The 18,418-nt window shown below is 47.6% G+C and overlaps 1 protein-coding gene across 1 annotated transcript in view; it reads right to left on the reverse strand.

The window, feature by feature from the left end:
- Window positions 1-1,538: 1,538 nt before the first annotated feature.
- PGM5 (phosphoglucomutase 5) overlaps window positions 1,539-18,418 on the reverse strand; it is a 231,651-nt gene continuing 214,771 nt past the window's right edge. Inside the window, exon 11 of the mRNA XM_002708190.6 lies at window positions 1,539-2,974. Coding sequence (XP_002708236.1) covers window positions 2,885-2,974 — 90 coding nt within the window. The 3' untranslated portion in view covers window positions 1,539-2,884. The remainder of the gene's footprint in view (window positions 2,975-18,418) is intronic.

Here is an 18,418-nt window from a genome sequence, read left to right on the forward strand (position 1 = left end):
AGTTTGTGGACTCAAGCGGCTTCCACAGCCTTGGTAGCATGTAACAAGAGCCTCGGGTGATCACTGATGTCATAAATAAGAGTGTTAATTGTTAAATCAACAATAGGAGTCACTGTGCACTTACTCCCGACATAGGACCTCTGTCCTTAATGAGTTGTACTATGAGAATTAATGGTAAAACTTGTCTTCAAACAGTACTTTATACTTTGTGTGTCTGTGTGGGTGCAAACTATTGAAATATTTACTTAGTATAGAGTTGATCTTCTGTATATAAAGATAATTAAAAATGAATCTTAATGAAGGATGGGATGGGAGAGGGAGTAGATGGGACAGAAGTGGGGGTGGGAAGGCGGGAATGGAGGGGAAACCACTATATTCCTAAAAGCTGTACATGAAATTTGTACCCATTAAATAAAAACCTTTAAAAAAGAAAAGAAGAAATGTCTGCACCTAGAGCTGATGCACCTGTGAATGCAGCTGCTTGTCCTGACCAGTAAGTGGAGGGAGAGCTGTCATGGGCCTCCACTAAAGAGGTGGTGAGAAAGACAGACTGGAGACAGACTTCATAACTGATTTTTTTTTTTTTGACAGGCAGAGTTAGACAGTGAGAGAGAGAGAGAGAGAGAGAGAGAGAGAGAGAGAAAGGTCTTCCTTCCGTTGGTTCACTCCCCAAATGGCTGCTACAGCCGGCATGTTGCAGCCGGTGCGATGCGCTGATCCGAAGCCAAAAGCCAGGTGCTTCTCCTGGTCTCCCATGGGGTGCAGGGCCCAAGCACTTGAGCCATCCTCCACTGCCTTCCCGGGCCACAGCAGAGAGCTGGCCTGGAAGAGGGGCAACCGGGACAGAATCTGGCGCCCCAACCGGGACTAGAACCCGGTGTGCCGGCGCCACAGGCCAAGGATTAGCCTAGTGAGCTGCGGTGCCAGCCATAACTGATTCTTAAGACTCTCAGCTCAAAGGCACGTTCCTGTTACACTCAACTCTCCATATCCACAGGCTCCACATCCACAGATCAAAACTATTTGGAGAATAAACTGCACCTGTACTGAACATACAGTCTTTTATTCTTATCACTGTCTCTAAACAATACAGTCTAACTACTTAGCTAGCATCTCCATTACCTGGGTTTTACAAGTAATACAGGGATGATCTGAAGCATATGGGAAGATATGCATATGCAAACTTCATCATTTTATAGAAGGGACTTGAGCGTCTTCGGATTTTGATTTCCTCGGTGGTTCTGGAACCAGGTCCTAGGGATACGAGGGATGATGTTACAGGATGACTGTATTTTGAAGTGAAGGCAGTGACGATGAAAGTCTAAATGCCGTTGTAGTTTCTGCTGAGTCCCAAAGGCAGTTTTGCACAATTCACTTTTTCTGTTTCATATTTTAGAAATAACTCCCCTGGGTCATAATAATGAAAAAGAGCTCTTGCAAGTATTCTGAAAGGCAGACTTATCAGTCGACAGGTGAGCACCACTGGAGTTTCTCAGATGGCAAATCAGAGGAATAAACACACACACACAATCCGTAGGTAAGGCTGAAATGAGGAATTCGGTTTTTATTGACTACTAAATGTCCTAGCAAGTTTCTGACAGAAGCACAGATAGAAAATGGAAACAAATGCCTTACTGGGAATGTTTCCTTGCTTGTACTACCTTTGCCTACAGCAACAATGCATTGCTCAACAGTCCAAGTGCACCAGGTCATCTCTGCCAATGACATAAGTTGAATGTGTCGTTCCCAAGGAAGCAAAACACACGCAAACAGGGTCCAGGTTGGGGCTGTTCTGCCTGAGGCGAGGCAAGGCTGTTGGTGCCGCGCTATCCTTTTCCTGGGCACAGGGAAGCTGGCTGTGGCCCTCGGCTTCCCTCCTCGCCATCTCTTCAGAACCACAACTGTACCACCAGTAATGTTTCCTCCCAGCAGCCACCTTGTTTCCCCTCATTCTGCAATCACAGGTGCTATAAGTAAGATGAGACTTGTGTTCAAACAAGTGGGCTAAAACAGGCCCTCCTGGGAAAATCAGAGAGTGCACATGGGTATACTTCTGTCTTCTCAGGAGAAATTTGTATAGATCCGTCTATCCGCCCATGGGAGGCAATCCTGGGAGGGCCTCCAAGTTGTAAGCATTTATTTGTTGAGTCTTATCAAGAAACTCTTTCCCACCTGTGCAACAAACTGCTGAAATTTAAAGGAATGGAGCCATCAAAAGAGCTAAAACAACATTTACAAAACAGGAGAGGAAAAAATTCCCCTTTGATATGCTTTGTTGGAAATGTGTCATCGTGATTCGCAGAAAACTCTGGAAGACGTGAAGGAAGGTGGCATGGGCTGGGTGGGCTGGCAGGAGTGAGGTGGGCTGACTGTGAGGAGTTGGGAAACCTCTCCGCTTGCAGGGCTGACTGAGGAGAAGCTACGTCCTGCTCCACGCGGGGCAGTGCGCTCCGCCCGCCCAGGGTCCAGGGACACCTGCCGCCCAGGATCAGCCGCATTCTAGCACTGCTCTCTCCTGTTCTAGAGCTTTATCCTCGTGCGGCACCAAAGGTGCCCAGAGGCTGTGGTGAACAGTTCCCTAGGCCACTTACTCTTTCTCAAAAGGGAGGTTTCTTGGTGTGAGAAAGCACAGATAGCAAAGGACAGCGCAGCTTTAACAAACAACTGAAGACAAGACCCTGTCACACTTGGAGGAACTGGATAAAACCAAAGCAAACTGAGATTTACCCTTCCCCCACCCCACCCCACCCCCTCCCCCCCGCAACAGCAAAATCTCTTGTTTTTTTCCAAAGTCATAAGAGGCACAAACAGGTAGCAAGAAGGCATGGGTGACGCCGCTCCCGCCGAGCGCTCTCTTTGGCCCTGGTGAGTGGTCCTTGCCCTTTCAGGTGATGACAGTGGGTCCCCTCCGGCCGGTTCTCTCGTGAATCTGGGATATTTTCAGCGCAATGGCTATGAGCGGACTCAGCACTGCCTGGAAAAGGAGGAAGAAAGCCTGTGAACAGCTTGGCCTATCCCGGGACGGGGCCCTGGGAAGGTCTCCACCGCAAGCATCGGGACTGACACTGCTTTGCTGCGCACGGGGGTGGGGGTGCACCGTGGCAGGGCACACCTGCCCTCTCGGCACCTGTGTGCCCCTCGACCACAGAAGACTGCAGAGGGCTGGGCGGGGGAGCAGGGGCAGCACGTGATCTCCAACGTCTCCTGAGCTCCAGAGCACGTTTATTACAGGAGAGCATTTCACACAGAGCACTGAGAATTCGGGAAAAGCAGAAAACCCCCATTTTCCTCTGCACCACCCTATCCTCCCCTTCTCCAGCCCGGACCATGGTCTGAAGAGTCTCTAGTCCTGGTGTTACAGAGAAGACACAGGGAGGCGCTGGCTAACCTGCAGAGACAGTGGACCTTTCTCCCCGTGATGTAATTTGGGGGCTCATGAGGAACCTCAGTGTTCCCAGGCAGGACGCAGAGGCCAAGGGAAGAGATTCTCGGAGAGGTGATAGGCGTGAAGAGGAGAAGGAAGCATTTCTTGCCCTTCAGCTGCTGTAGCTCCGGTGCAGCCTTGAGAGCTTAGAAGGGAGATGACAATCTGGAGGCACTTCACAGCCATACAAGTCAGTGGCCCTGCCCTGTGGCTCCACACCCACAAACTTGAAATATTAAAAACACAAGGGTTTTTCTTTTAATAGCCCCACTGGCGCCAGGAAAACTTCATACTGGCACACTGTGCTAGGACACGTTCCACATGATGACCAGATAGGGGCATTTGGAACCTTTGACTGCAATACTGGGCAAGCTTTCTTTCCTGATCTCCACTGAACCCTGCAGGCTAATGCACGCCTTCCATGATCTGTGAAACTTCCTGACTCACGTCCACGGCATGCGGGGCAGCCGTGACCAGAAGCACACTCCCTGATAGGCTCATCTACTTCCACCTTCAATGGTTCACCCATGTAAAGTCCCCATTTTTAAGGATAATAATGTACTTTTTCTTCCGTGAGTGTACAAATGAGGAGACTTCAAAAGTTTGTGGAAAATGGAATGAAAGGAAGCAAATAAAACATATAAGCTTTGTTTCTCAACATAATAATTTATATTGGCTTCAAACTATCACATTTCAATCATGGGGAAGTGCTGACAGCAGCCATTTATCCTACCCCTAATAACCTGAGGGTCCTGGGAAATGAACCAAGTCAGCGCAGTTTTTTTTTTTTTTTTTTTTTTTTTTTTTTTTTTTTAACATTGCTAACTGAAGAAAAGTGAGTGCTCTTTAAAGAGTCTGTCAGATTAGGAAACAAACAGAAGTCAGAAACCGGGGCTGGGGGTTGTGGCGCAGCAGGCGAAGGCGGCACTTGATGCTTGCATTCCACACCAGAATATGGGATATCAAGCCCTGCCTCTGCTTCTGATCCAGCTTCCTGCTAATGCACCTGGGAGGCAGCAGGCGATGGCCCACTTACTTGGGTTCCTGTTACCCACGTGAGAGATCCAGATGGAGATCCCGGCTCCTGGCTTCAGCCTGGTCCAGGCATTGGGCTGTTGTAGGCATTTGGAGAATGAATCAGCAGATGGAACACATTCTTTTCTCCTTCTTTCAAATAATTAAATAAATAGAATTTGAAAAAAATAACAAGTCAGGGGCCGGCGCTGTGGCTCACTTGGTTAATCCTCCGCCTGTGGCGTCAGCATCCCATATGGACACCAGTTCTAGTCCCGGTTGCTCCTCTTCCAGTCCAGCTCTCTGCTGTGGCCCGAGTGCTTGGGTCCCAGCACACGCATGGGAGACCAGGAGGAAGCACCTGACTCCTGGCTTCGGATTGGCACAGCACAGGCAGTAGAGGCCATTTGGGGGGTGAACCAACGGAAGGAAGACCTTTCTCTCTGTCTCTCTCTCTCACTGTCTATAATTCTACCTGCCAAACAAATAAAAATAAAAATAAACAAGTCAAATCAGGACTGTAAAGTGAACACCTAATGATTTCCCATCAGCATTGCCCACCTGCCCTTGTTTAACAAGAGGAATGAGCAGGAGCACTGTCGTGGTGGAGAAGGCTTCTTCAGGGGAGGGTTTCCCAGACATTCTTTCTGCTAAAGCTTTGGCTTTCTCAAAACACTCCCCTAACAAGGTGTAATCATTATTGGTCTTCCAGAAAGTCACAAGGCACAATGCCTGGAGCATCCCCTTTGCTCCTGAATGGTCCACTTCTGCTTCGACTCCCCCACTTCCATGGGTGGCCACTGCACCACTGCTGGCCACGGCTCGGTGTAATCATTATTGGTCTTCCAGAAAGTCACAAGGCACAATGCCTGGAGCATCCCCTTTGCTCCTGAATGGTCCACTTCTGCTTCGACTCCCCCACTTCCATGGGTGGCCACTGCACCACTGCTGGCCACGGCTCTGACTGTGCATTGTCCTCAAGAATCACACATGCTAAAGCCATGCTTCATCTCTTATTAGAATTCTTCAAAGAAATGACTCAGGATACTGATCCCACTAGTTTAAAATTCCCATTGAAAGCTCTGCTCTTTTTTTTTTTTTTTTTTTTTTTTTGACAGGCAGAGTGGACAGTGAGAGAGAGAGACAGAGAGAAAGGTCTTCCTTTGCCGTTGGTTCACCCTCCAATGGCCACCACGGCCGGCACGCTGCGGCCGGCGCACCGTGCTGATCCAAAGGCAGGAGCCAGGTGCTTCTCCTGGTCTCCCATGGGGTGCAGGGCCCAAGTACTTGGGCCATCCTCCACTGCACTCCCGGGCCACAGCAGAGAGCTGGCCTGGAAGAGGGGCAACCGGGACAGAATCCGACGCCCCGACCGGGACTAGAACCCGGTGTGCCGGCGCCGCAAGGTGGAGGATTAGCCTAGTGAGCCGCGGCGCCAGCCGAAAGCTCTGCTCTTGTCTGCAGCTGGTCTGGGTACGACAGTTTTAGCACTGACTGAGCAGAAAGTTTGCTCCACTTCCGTTTTTCAGTCAGAATTACGTACGCTGAAGCATTTGAGAAGTCTATGGCGTCAGCTATTGTTTCTGTGGTGAGTTGTGGGTCCTCTTCAATAATTTCAACAGTTTCCTTACAAACTGACATGGAGCACAGCTGCTATAAGCTGTATCTTCAGTACCTCTTACCACCACTTAAAACAACGTGTCTACTTGCAAGCTGCTGACTTCTTCGGGGCACTGTCCCCATTAACTTTCTGTAAAGATTTCCCTTTCATTCTTCCAGGCCTCCCCATGAATTTGATGTTTGTCTTGTTCAACTTTAACAGAAATCCTGATGTTCACTCCCCAGTTGGCTGTAATAGCTGGAACTGGGCTGATCCAAAGCCAGGAGCCAGGAGCTTCTTCTGGGTCTCCCACGTGGGTGCAGGGGCCCAAGGACTTGGGCCATCTTCTAGGGCTTTCCCAGGCCAAAGCAGAGAGCTGGATAGGAAGCGGAGCAGCCAGGACTTGAACTGGTGCCCACATGGGATACTGGCACTGGGGGCGGAGGCTTTATCCACTACGCTGCAGCACTGGCCCCTCTATATTAATCTTTTAATTTATTCTTAACTCCTTGGAAAGACAGAGAGCATTTCTCCTTTTACTTTGTTTCCTATCTTCTCTCTGGACTTATGCTGTTGGTTTAATCCACGTTCGTATAAATTAGAGTCACACACAAAAGACCTAACAAACATTTCCCACCCTGATGGCAACAGACAGGAGAAATGTGAATGATCTCATGTCACAAGACTCAGCTCACCGGTATTGGGAGGAAACAAACCCTAACCAGAAACATAACCCCTCACTCGGCCAGACACGTCAGATGTGTGGTGGGGACCCAGCTCTCCCTTGGTCTCCACAGGAAAGGATGTTCTAGAGTCAGGGAAGTTGGGGGTGGGGGAGGCATGGAACCCTGGGGCGGGGGTTAAGAATCACAGCACCTACTACAGAGAAGTCAGACCACCCAACAACAGAAAACACTGCCATTCTAGCTTCCATAAAACAATGACTTATAACAAATGTCACTTTCTCCTCACCCCAGGTATTAACTCACGTCAACAATCCCATTTTAATTAAAACCTACTAAACCTACAATGCCAGACTTCTCCCCATGACTTCATTCAAACATTCATATGCAGTCAGTGTGCCATCTGCGGGGCTGAGGCGGTAGTTCTCAACCTTGAGTACGCAGCGAGTCGCCTGGAGGGTCTGTTAGCGTGCAGACTGCATGACACAAATCACCGCTCTTTCTACTCTTCCTCCCCAGTCCCAGGCCTGTTCCTCCTCTACCCCCTGCCCCTCAAGTGGTGCCCTCCCAGCCTGAGGCAGCCTAACTCTCCACTGCTCTTTTCAACACATCGGCCTTTCAGTTTGGGACAATTTTAAAGTTTCATCCTTCTTCACAGCCTCCTTCGTGAAGCTTGTTGGATCTCCCCACCCCCTCTAAGAAGGGTGCATTCATCCCGGGCCCCTTCATTGGCTTCTCTGGTTATTCTTTCTTTTTGGTGTCAGTAATTTGTGGGGGAGGGTTTCTCGTCCCCTAGCACGTTTCAGCTGAACTCTAAGCTACTAGGAGGTAGAATTTTTCTTCAAAGTCTTTATTTCCTTTACAAGATGTGTCTTGCCCATAGGAAATGCTCAAAATAAGAACGGGTGGGTTTGGGATGCCACAGGAGGAATTACAGAGTGATTAGTGCAGTGGACTGGCACACTGAGAAACCACCTGGCACTCTGCATTCCTCACATCAGGGAACGTCGTCCAGAACCACTAGGAAGAGACGATGCTATCCATCCATTACCTTTCTGCTTCCCCTCAGTCTAAGTCAGGGTCTGGGCCCAGGAAGGCTCAGCAGGTGCCTGGGTGGTTCTGGTTAAGCCACTCACTGAGTGCTAATGTGGAGAAAGGGCTGGATCCATGGCTTCATCATTCCAGAGCTGCAAGAAAAGGAAAGCTGACAGATCCATGAATCCATGAATGCAGAAAAGAGAGAAAGATTGTTGAGTTCTGGAACCGGTGAGAACCTGGGCACCTGCGGATGCAGCACTGCTGAGGACGGAGGGAGGCTCTGGAAGATGGTGGCCCATGCATAGTGACCCAGACCACCTTGGAAAGGATGCTGGACACAAGCCCAGGGCAGTGTAGCACACTGGTGGTGGGGGTCAACACTTAGTGCAGCATCACCCACCGAGCAGCATGGGTTACCACCATAAGCACAAGGACCTACATTCTTGCCAGGGACATGAGTCCTCCCCTGCCTCCTACCCCTCTTGACTGTCCCAGATGATCTGGAAGAGGGAAGGCAGCCCCAGTCAACCAATACTGAACTTCCTGACAACTCAGACGTGGGGCGGCTGGGCTAGAGATTGCTTGCTTTATGCAATGAAAATGTGACATTTCGCACATCCCAAGGGTCATGGAGCAATTCATACCTGTCATCGTTATAAACTTGGATCATCCTCTGGGTTCATTTCCAGTACACCTCAGTTCTGGAGCCAGTTTCTGAATATACTGCTCTTCAAATCCTGAGCACTCACACAAGGTTACAGAGAGAGCCCAGGACCAAGGTCTGCAATCTACACAGCTGTTTTATAGGGGTCCCTGCCCAAGAGTCTCGGTGAGGATATGACTCTATCCAAAGCTCTTTTCGCTGGCTGGAGTCCTAGTGAGGGGCTCCCTCTTCCCAGATGAGGGCTGCTTTTGTCTTCTCACAAAGATGCTGACCCCCAGCCTCTTAGCACTACGCAGCCCTGCCCAGGGCACCTTTTCCTGATTTGCACAAAAGTGCCCTCTAGACTAGAGTCTGCCTGCTGTAGCCCAGATTCTAGGAGGTAAAGATGAGATGAAGAACTATTTTAAATTCATTTGAGAAGCACAGAAAGGAGAAACTATCACTAAAAAACAATATCAAATGCATTTTCGCTAATGGAAGTGTTACATACTGCAGACACATTGGTCTTTAATACAACACACACAATTGTGGTCCTTTCATCCCCTTTGCCTGTCATAAATTTACTGATCTATCTTGATCCAAAGTAGGCCTAAAATTAACCAAAATAGACATATGAAAGATAACTATAGATAAATGTGAATTCAGAGCTCAACAGTAAGAGAATTCATGTATTTTATCACTGTCAGAAAATACGTCTCCACAAAAAACTCTGCTGGGAAAAAAAAGCCATTCCAGGAAGTAGATGAAATATTCCCAAGGAGGGTCATCAACACCAGCGTGTGGGGAATGCAGTGACCCATCTAACAGAAACCAGATGGCCTCTTTCTCTGCCACCCTCCCCACTTTTGCAGCTGACTTGAGGGCATAAGGAGGTGAAGGACAGCAGCGAGACTGCAAATCCAAACCAAAACAGAGGGGTCGCAAAGCCGACTTTCCTATTTATTCACATGTGAGCTCCATTTGGCTCCACATGTGGGGACGTCAGGGGAACGAGGGCAAACACACTCGCCATCCTCTGAGGGTGCAGCTGGAAGGCATCAGGTAGGAAGCTCTGTGCCCTTCCAGTGTCCTGCTGCATGAACTAAGAAAAACATGCACGATTTACCCTTTAAATTCCACAGCTCGCTTCCCTGCCAGTACCTCTTTCCTCTCTTCTTTCTGTGCCCCTTCTCCCTGCATACATACATTCTGCCACTGAAAACATTGCAAAAGGATAAGGAATTAATGACTAATTGGTTCACAGAACCATCCAGCCAAATGTACCTGTCACATCTTCACATTTCTCTTCATTGGGTATAGTCTTAGTATACTTTAAAGTCTCTCTTTGTGTGGCATATACTTGCCAGTTTAAAATGAAACTATGCTCCCCCTTATAAAACTGTTAGCAGCACTATAACTGTAAGATCAGATCCAGAGGTTAAAAAGCAAGAAGGCCATTGTCTCTCCTGGTGACATTACTCAAATGTCTCTTTGCTGCCTCTTTCTCCTTTTGTTCTGAAAAACTTTAGAAGCCAAGATCTAGGTTATCAGTCCTCATTGTTGTTTTTGAGAAACTGAGTCCCCATGGTTGGAACAATGATGTGATTCAGCTTGGCTCTTTGCTTACGGATCCTGAGAAGCCTTGCCCCTTAGAGATGAATTAAAATCTCCGGGAGAAATCTCTCAGCAGACTGCCACCTGAGGCCCGGGTGAGACTCACATGGGATACTGGTTGTGGGATCCAGCCATAAAGATGAAAAGTTAATTGTACTCATGGAGCCAGCAGGGAACACTTAGTTCTGACATGTGCTCTCTACCCTGGAGCAGGCAGTGTAAGATCTTGGTTAGATGCATAGACTCTGAAGTTAAACTGCCTGGGATCAGAGCCTGGGCTACTGCTTATGGACTGTGATTCTGGGTAAGCTATCTAACCTCTATAAGCATTAATATTCCTTAAATGAGACAGGATAAGTTCTGAGAACTAATAAACTAATGCTAGAAAACACTCAGAACAGTGCCCAGCACTCAGGGTGGATGCAGAGCCATTTGCTATTATCATACAAACCAATGGTAGATCTGACATTAAAAAAAAAATTATTTATTTATTTATTTGAAAGGCAGAGCCAGAGAGAGAGAGAGAAAGTCTTCCATCCACTTGTTCACTCCCTAAATGGCTGCAACAGCCGGAGCTGTGCCAATTGAAGCCAGGAGCCAGGGGCTTCTTCCAGGTCTCCCATGTGGGTGCAGGGGCCCGAGGACTTGGGCCATCTGTTTTCCCAAGCCAGAGCAGAGAGTTGGATCAGAAGTGAGCAGCCGGAACTTGAACCAGCGCCCATATGGGATGCCAGCACTGCAGGTGGCGGCTTTACTTGCTACGCCACTGTGCTGGCCCCCAAACTGAACATTTTAATGAAATACTCAATACTAGCTGGCTCAGAGCATGAAGATATGATCCAATGGCCACTTGGTCCATCCTATGATCTTTCACTTTAGCTGGTACAAAATTCTGGATTTGCAACCTCAATGTCATTCTTAACCTCCTTGTACCCTCAAGCCAATTACAAAAGTAGTAGAGGAGGAGGCCCATCTGGTTTCTGCTAGGTAGGCCACTGCATTCCCCAAATCAATCAATCATTCAGTCTCTCTCTCTCTCTCTCTCTCTCTCTCTCTATATATATATATATATATATATATATGTGACTTACATTTATGTATTATATAGGTTTAATTATGTGCTTATTTATATAAATATATATTGAGACACAATGAATGTCTTTAGAAAGCACTCCAATTAATATCAATTTTTTAAAAATTAAGACAGAGAGAGAGGGAAAGGGAGAAAGAGTGAGAGTGCATTCTCACTCACTGGTTCATTCCCCAAATGCCCTCAAGAGCTGGTTGTGCCAGGCCAGGGCCAGGCTGAATCTAGGGGCTGGGAACGCAACTGAGGCCTTCTAGATGAATGGCAGGCACCCAATCACTTAAGTCATTGTCACTGCCTCCAAGGGTCCAGATTAGCAGGAAGGTGGAACTGGGAGGTAGAGCTGGGAATCAAACCCAGGCCCTTCAATGTGGGCTACAGGCACCTTAACCAATATCATAACTACTATGCCAAACACTTGCCCCTATGCCATCAACCTTCTATTTCAAACACCCTGCTGTCCTACTCATTTCAATGAGTCACTAGTCTATCGTTGGGATTTATGAACACCCAGGGTTTGCTATGGAGTTACAAAACCTGCAGTCACTCGAGCCTTTTCACAGGAAGCTGGCTCCTGTAGTGATGCAAGGGGTGCTCCTGAGTGACTTCACAGGGGCATGTGTCCCAGAAGGCTCCTGGCCAAGCTTCTAGCTGTGCTTTAGCCAGACAGTACACCCTCCACATCTAGAAGAGCGTCTGGTTGTATGAGCAGCAGCCCAGGTTACTGCTTGGATATGGTGTGAATTTGTCCATCATGGGTTCCCATGTTGGCAGTACAGCCTCCAAGGTGGTGGACCTTTAAGATACTGCCTTAGGTAACCAGGAGCTGTGGCACTGGGAAGGAGTATAAGAGCTCAGTCTCTTTGGCTTCCTGTCTGGCAATGTGATCCTTTCTTACACACATGCTCCAACCATGATGCATCTGCCCTTGGGCCCTCCCCAGAAGCCGAATCAGTGAAATCACCTGATAATGGACTTGCAGACTTCCAAACTCTGAACCAAACAATTCTCCTTCATTCAGAATTAGCCTGCCTCAAATATCTCACTACAGTTACCAAAAAACTGATGAATGTAGTCTGGGGCTCAATATGGAATTTACACAAAGACTAAAGGGTATCCATAGACCAGTGATCTTTTTGTTTAACAAAAGATTTCATTTATTCAAAAAGTAGACTTACAGAGGGAGAGACAGAGACAGAAATGGGGGAGTTGGGGGGGGGGACTGATCTTCCATCCATTGGTTCACTCCCCAAATGGCCGCAACAATCAGAGCTGAGCCACGTCAGAGCCAGGAGCGAGAAATTCCAACTGGGTCTCCCATGTCGGTGCAGGGGCCCAAGCACTTCAGCTATCTTCTGCTGCTTTCTCAGGTGCACTAGCAGGGAGCTGGATCAGATGTGGAACAGCTGGGACACAAACCAGTGCCTATATGGGATGCTGGTGTCACAGGGGGTGCCTTAACCTGTTGTGCCACAATGCTGGCCCTAACCAGTGATTATTTTTATTTTTAACATTTTTATGTAATCATTTGAGAGGCAGGGAGGGAGGAAGGGAGAGACAAAGAGGGAAAGACAGATGTCCCTCTGCTGGTTTACTTCCCATATATCTGCAACAGCTCGTATTGGGCTGGGCTAAAGCTGAAAAATCAGTCCAAGTCTCCCATGAGGGTGGCAGGAATCCAATTACTTGAGTTATTACTGCTGCCTTCTAGGCTCTGCATTAGCAGGAAAGTGGAGTTAGGATCCAGAGCCAGGTATAAAACCCGAGAATTCATCTATGAGAATGTGGGCATCATAGCTGGTGTCTTTTTTTGTTTGTTTGTTTTTTAAAATATTTTATTTAGTTGAGAGATAGTTATGGAGATAGAGGGGTAAAGACAGAGAGAAAGGTCTTCCATCTGCTGGTTCACTCCCCAAATAGCTGCAATGGCCAAGGTTGGGCCAGGTCAAAGCCAGGAGCCAGGAGCTTCTTCCCCAGTCTCCCACGGGGGTGCAAGGGGCCCAAGCACTTGGACCACCTTCCACTGCTTTCCCAGGCCATAAGCTGAGACCTGGATCGGAAGAGGAGCATCGGGACACGAACTGACACCCATATGGGATGCCGGTGCCACAGGCAGGGGCTCAGTCTACTAAGCCATGATGCCAGCCCTCTAAAATTGGAGTCTTAATCCCTAGGTTAAATGCCACCCTGGACCACTGACCGTCAGACATAGATGCCAAGGGGTTTTCCTCATGGAATACTTCAGAGGCACAGAGTCAGACTTATAACTTTAGCCAGCTTCCTTATACTTCCTCAAATGGATTTGTGAATTTGATTTCTGTGAAAGAATCTGATCACATGCATGCAGTACTTCATATTCATCTAAACTAACTTACTTACCTTTATATTGTTAGAAAAAATGAGTAGCAAATACTGGGTTCCGAAGCCCCTGCAGGTCTAGGCTAGAAAGACTATTCAGAATAAGAACCCTTAGCTCCCTTTTTTCTACAGCACCATTTGATTTCTGTGGTATCACAAGTGCCACACATCAAAACTTACTGTTCCTGACACGGGGAGGCAGAGCTTTGAGATCCTCTCACGGTCAGGGGCCGTGGTGGAGAGTGGAGGAGATATGGTCATTTTTAGCCTTCATGAAGGCCAGCACCAGCCTGCAACATGAGCATGTAACATTAGCAAGAAAGAGACTGTCTCGTCAGTGGATCTAGGCCATTGAGATTTGGAGTCACTGGTTACTGTGGTATTATCCAGCTCACCCTGGGTGATGAACACACGCTTCAGCAATATGAAGTGGGCAATGCCATTTCACAAACAATTTCCAAGTCAGGAGATGTGAGGAAAGAGAACAAATTCCGGAGACTCCATTTTAAGACATGGAGTCATCTCTATTATATCAAATATTTTGAAGTCAATGAAAAGTGTAAGAATGGTGTAACAGCTTTTAAAACAGCTGTAAATTCTTTGGGATTCCCTCCATAAGAGGTGAGGGTGGAGGGGCAGGTGTTGTGGCACACAGCAGGTTAAACTGCCTCATCCCCTTTAGAATGACAGCTGAAGTCCTGGCTGCTCTGTTTCTATGCTAATATGCCTGGGAAGCAGCAGGTGATGGCTCAAGTACTTGAGTCCCCACCGCCCACATGGAAGACCCAAGTGATGTTCCTAGTTCCTGGCTTCAGCCTGGGCAAGGCCTGACTGTTGTAGGCATTTTGGGTGTACACCAGCGGATGGGATATTTCTCTCTCTCTGTGTCTTCCTGTCATTATGCCTTTCAAAAAAAGGAGTTGGGGTCTATTCCATCTTTGAAACTTGTAGGCTTGTGAATACCAACCAGTGGAGGTCAGCAGAAGGGAAATTGTGTGATTCCTGACACTCGATCACAGAGTACCCCGCAACTTCCCCGAAGAGCCCAAGAAGCCCTATTAAGAAGTTTGATGACCCTTATGCCAGAAAGCACCAGTGTGAATATGAAGAGGCCTCCAGAGGATTCCAGATCCAGCCAGTTGAGCCACTCCCAGTCTGAGACTCCGGCATCCTGGAGCAGGGTGTGTGGGGAACAACTGAGACTAGGCTAAGTTACTGGAATTAAGATCTATTCTATGGCCGGCGCCGCAGCTCACTAGGCTAATCCTCTGCCTTGCGGCGCCAGCACACCGGGTTCTAGTCCCGGTCGGGGCCCCGGATTCTGTCCTGGTTGCCCCTCTTCCAGGCCAGCTCTCTGCTGTGGCCAGGGAGTGCAGTGGAGGATGGCCCAAGTGCTTGGGCCCTGCACCCCATGGGAGACCAGGATAAGTACCTGGCTCCTGCCATCGGATCAGCGCGGTGCGCCGGCCGCAGTGCGCCAGCCGTGGCGGCCATTGGAGGGTGAACCACCGGCAAAAGGAAGACCTTTCTCTCTGTCTCTCTCTCTCACTGTCCACTCTGCCTGTCAAAAAAAAAAAAAAAAAAAAATTCCTAAAAAAAAAAAAAAAAAAAAAAAGATCTATTCTATGCATCTGCTCTCCCACGATATAGCGCTGGGGAGGAGTAAACTTCTACGCAGCTGCCTCTCACCAACTTGACAAACTGCGGGAGCTGATCCTGCTCCTGATTGGAGGAGAGCAGCGTGCTCAGCGTGTGGGTAGCAGAGCACAGATTGGTGGAGAGGACTATATAGGAGAAGAGAGACGGCATGGTGGTGTGGGTTGGTTGGAGAGTGCGTTGGAGAGTTCGCGGGGGAAGTTCGTTGCTTCGTTCTTTCTCATTTCTCTCTACTCATTCTTGCTTTGGGAGTTCGCTGTTTGCTTATTCTTACTTTACTATAGAAAAGATTTGTAAAAAAGGGGAACAACAAGCGTCCGGTCCGGTGCGGCTCCTCCGCGTGCGGAGGAGCAGCAAGGGTGGAGGTGAGTATCCAAATTCCTGGACCACAGGACCCCCCGAACACACTGACGTCACTGCTGTGCGCTGCCTCTAAGTTTTCAGGCAGTTTTTTTCCCCCAAGATTTAAAAAAAAACTTTTTAAAAGAATTATATAACAGGAACAAATTTAATATATTTCATGTAATACAATTTTAAGAGCATAATGATACTTCCTACCTTCCCTTCTCCCTCACTCCTACCCTCCCTTTTCTTATTTTTAATTTTTATAAAAACATACTTTCAATTTACTTTATAATCACAAGCTTAATCCTCTACTAAGTAAAGAATTCAACAGGTAGTAAGAAAACCCACTGTTCCTCAAGAGTATAGACAAGGAGTGTAAACAATAATCCATCTCAAAATGTCTGTCAAGAGCAGAGGCAGTCTCAATAGTGCTCTTACCCATTTGCTGCTTGACTGTGCACTAGCTGGGGGAAGAAGTTTAGGGCTAACTGACTTGGGAGACCATAAAAGATGTTGGGTAAAAGCATCAATCAGTGGGGCCTGAGTTCTGTGCCCATCTTTAGCACTAACTAGACTAAGTTCTTAATCTCAATATGCCTCATTTTGAAATGGGGTGCTAATCATAGAAGCTACCTCAAGGGTTGTTGTAAACATGAAATAATAAATATAAAGCAAATTGCAAAGTGCTGTCATGTTGTAAACACTCCATCAATGACAGATATTGACAGTGTTATTATCAAATGCTCCAAGTCCGTTTCAGCCATAATGTTTTCATTGCCTGACTGTTGTGTAGGTGTCAAAGCAACTCTCAGAATCTGTGTGGCTGGCTCATGTCCCACTGGACCAGCAATTAGAACCCATGCATGAACACCACGACCCGTCTGCTCTTAAATGCCACCAGGCCACATTCAAGGCTGTTCTTGCAAATGAGTGCGAATGAGCAAAGGAGGGATCTTTCACTCATCACGTCACAGGGCAGGGGGTTGTCTTCCTGGAGGCATTCCACAGCTGACAACAGCATCCAGGCTCACACCATGTTATCAGGCCAGCCCTGCACTCTGGCTGTCACTGAAGGCTTCCAGGAGGCCTCAGCCTGGTAATTGGGCAACATGTATACATGAACACCAAATACAGTTCCCTCGCCTGCCTAAGCAAATATAAAAGCCCAAAACTGTTGTTTCCTGGCTAGGTCTGAGTCACAGACAACCCAGTGCTCCACAGCAAGATAAATCACTGATTTACGGGCGTGCAAAAGTCTTTGGAAGAGTCAGTAGCTTCTCTTGCTCTCACCTCTGGTTTGTGCCTGAGGTTCCAGTCTAGCAATTTTTCACAGCTGCGACTGAGTAGTCACTATGTGCTGAGCAAATTCGTGGCCTAAGTTACCTGTGGTAGCAGTCTATGAGGTAGGTGGTATCATCCTCATCTTGCACATGAACCTGAGGCTCAGATGGGGTGCATAACTTGCTCCAAGTCTCACGGCCAGTGGGTGGCACTGCTGGGCCCCGAGCCCACTCAGTACTGTGATTCCAGCCGCAGAGCTGTGTCTATCATTACCCCAGACTGTACTATAATGAGGGCAAAAGCTTCATTTTCCAAACATTAAAAACATATTTCCCTACTGCCTTTGCTTTAAAGGGTGTCTGTTCCAGGTACACTCTTGGAAAACTGCCTTTTCAAGGATTATGAACAACAATAATTACAGACAAGTGTATGAAATATAACAGGGGTGGTGGGGAGAGAAGATGGGGAGAGGCTGGTGAAGGGGTTCAATGCTACAGACAGGAGGAACAAGTTCTGGCATTCCGCTGCACAGCAGACTGGCTGTAGTAACCAATAATTAAGTGTGTACAAGAGTACTTCAAAGAGTTTGTGGAAAATGTGTTATGAATAACTACTGGGGCTGGCACTGTGGCACAGCACCAGTTCAACTCCCAGCTGCTCCTTTTTGGATCCAGCTCCCTGCTAATGCACCTGGAAAGCAGCAGAAGGTGGCCCAAGTACCTGGGCCCCTGCACCAACATGGCAGACCTGGAAAAAGCTCCTGGCTCTGAATCGGCCCAGCTCTGGCTGTTGCAGCCATTGGGGAGTGAACCAGCAGACAGAATATCTCGCTTTATTTTTCTCTAACTCTGCCTTTCAAATAAATAAATAAATCTTAAAAGCAAAAAACTATGAATGGATTTTGAAAGTGTTTGGCATCAAAACAAATTTAGTTTTTAATTTTGTTTCCTACAAACTTTTTGAAGTAGCCATGCATTTCTAAATAGCTAAGAGAGAATTCTGAATACTCTCATCACAAAGAAATACTAAATGTTTGAGGTGACAGAGATGTGAATTATCATGTTTTGATCATTACACAGTATGCAGAAATATCAGATAGTCCTCTATAAATATATACCATTATTATATATCAACTAAAAGAAAACAAACTTTTAAAAAATGTCTTTAAGAAGGATGTACTTTTCTCTGAAGGGAGGAGAGAATTTTCACTTTGCATATGGCCCTGTCTAAAAACCAACAGAGTCTGTGAAATCAAAAGACTTCCAGGCTGGCGCCGTGTCTCACTAGGCTAATCCTCCGCCTTGCGGTGCCGGCACACCGGGTTCTAGTCCCGGTCGGGGCGCCGGATTCTGTCCCGGTTGCCCCTCTTCCAGTCCAGCTCTCTGCTGTGGCCAGGGAGTACAGTGGAGGATGACCCAAGTGCTTGGGCCCTGCACCCCATGGGAGACCAGGAGAAGCACCTGGCTCCTGGCTTCGGATCATTGTGGTGCACCGGCCACAGCGGCCATTGGAGGGTGAACCAAAGGTAAACGAAGACCTTTCTCTCTGTCTCTCTCTCTCTCTCTCACTGTCTAACTCTGCCTGTCCAAAAAAAAAAAAAAAAAAAAAAAAGGCTTCCATAGCCTTGGTAGCTCGTTACAAGAGCCTTGGGTGATCACTGACGTCATAAATAAAA

This window comes from Oryctolagus cuniculus, chromosome 1, assembly GCF_051225735.1.
Source record: "Oryctolagus cuniculus isolate XC-2025 breed Fujian yellow rabbit chromosome 1, ASM5122573v1, whole genome shotgun sequence".
NCBI lineage: Eukaryota > Metazoa > Chordata > Mammalia > Lagomorpha > Leporidae > Oryctolagus > Oryctolagus cuniculus.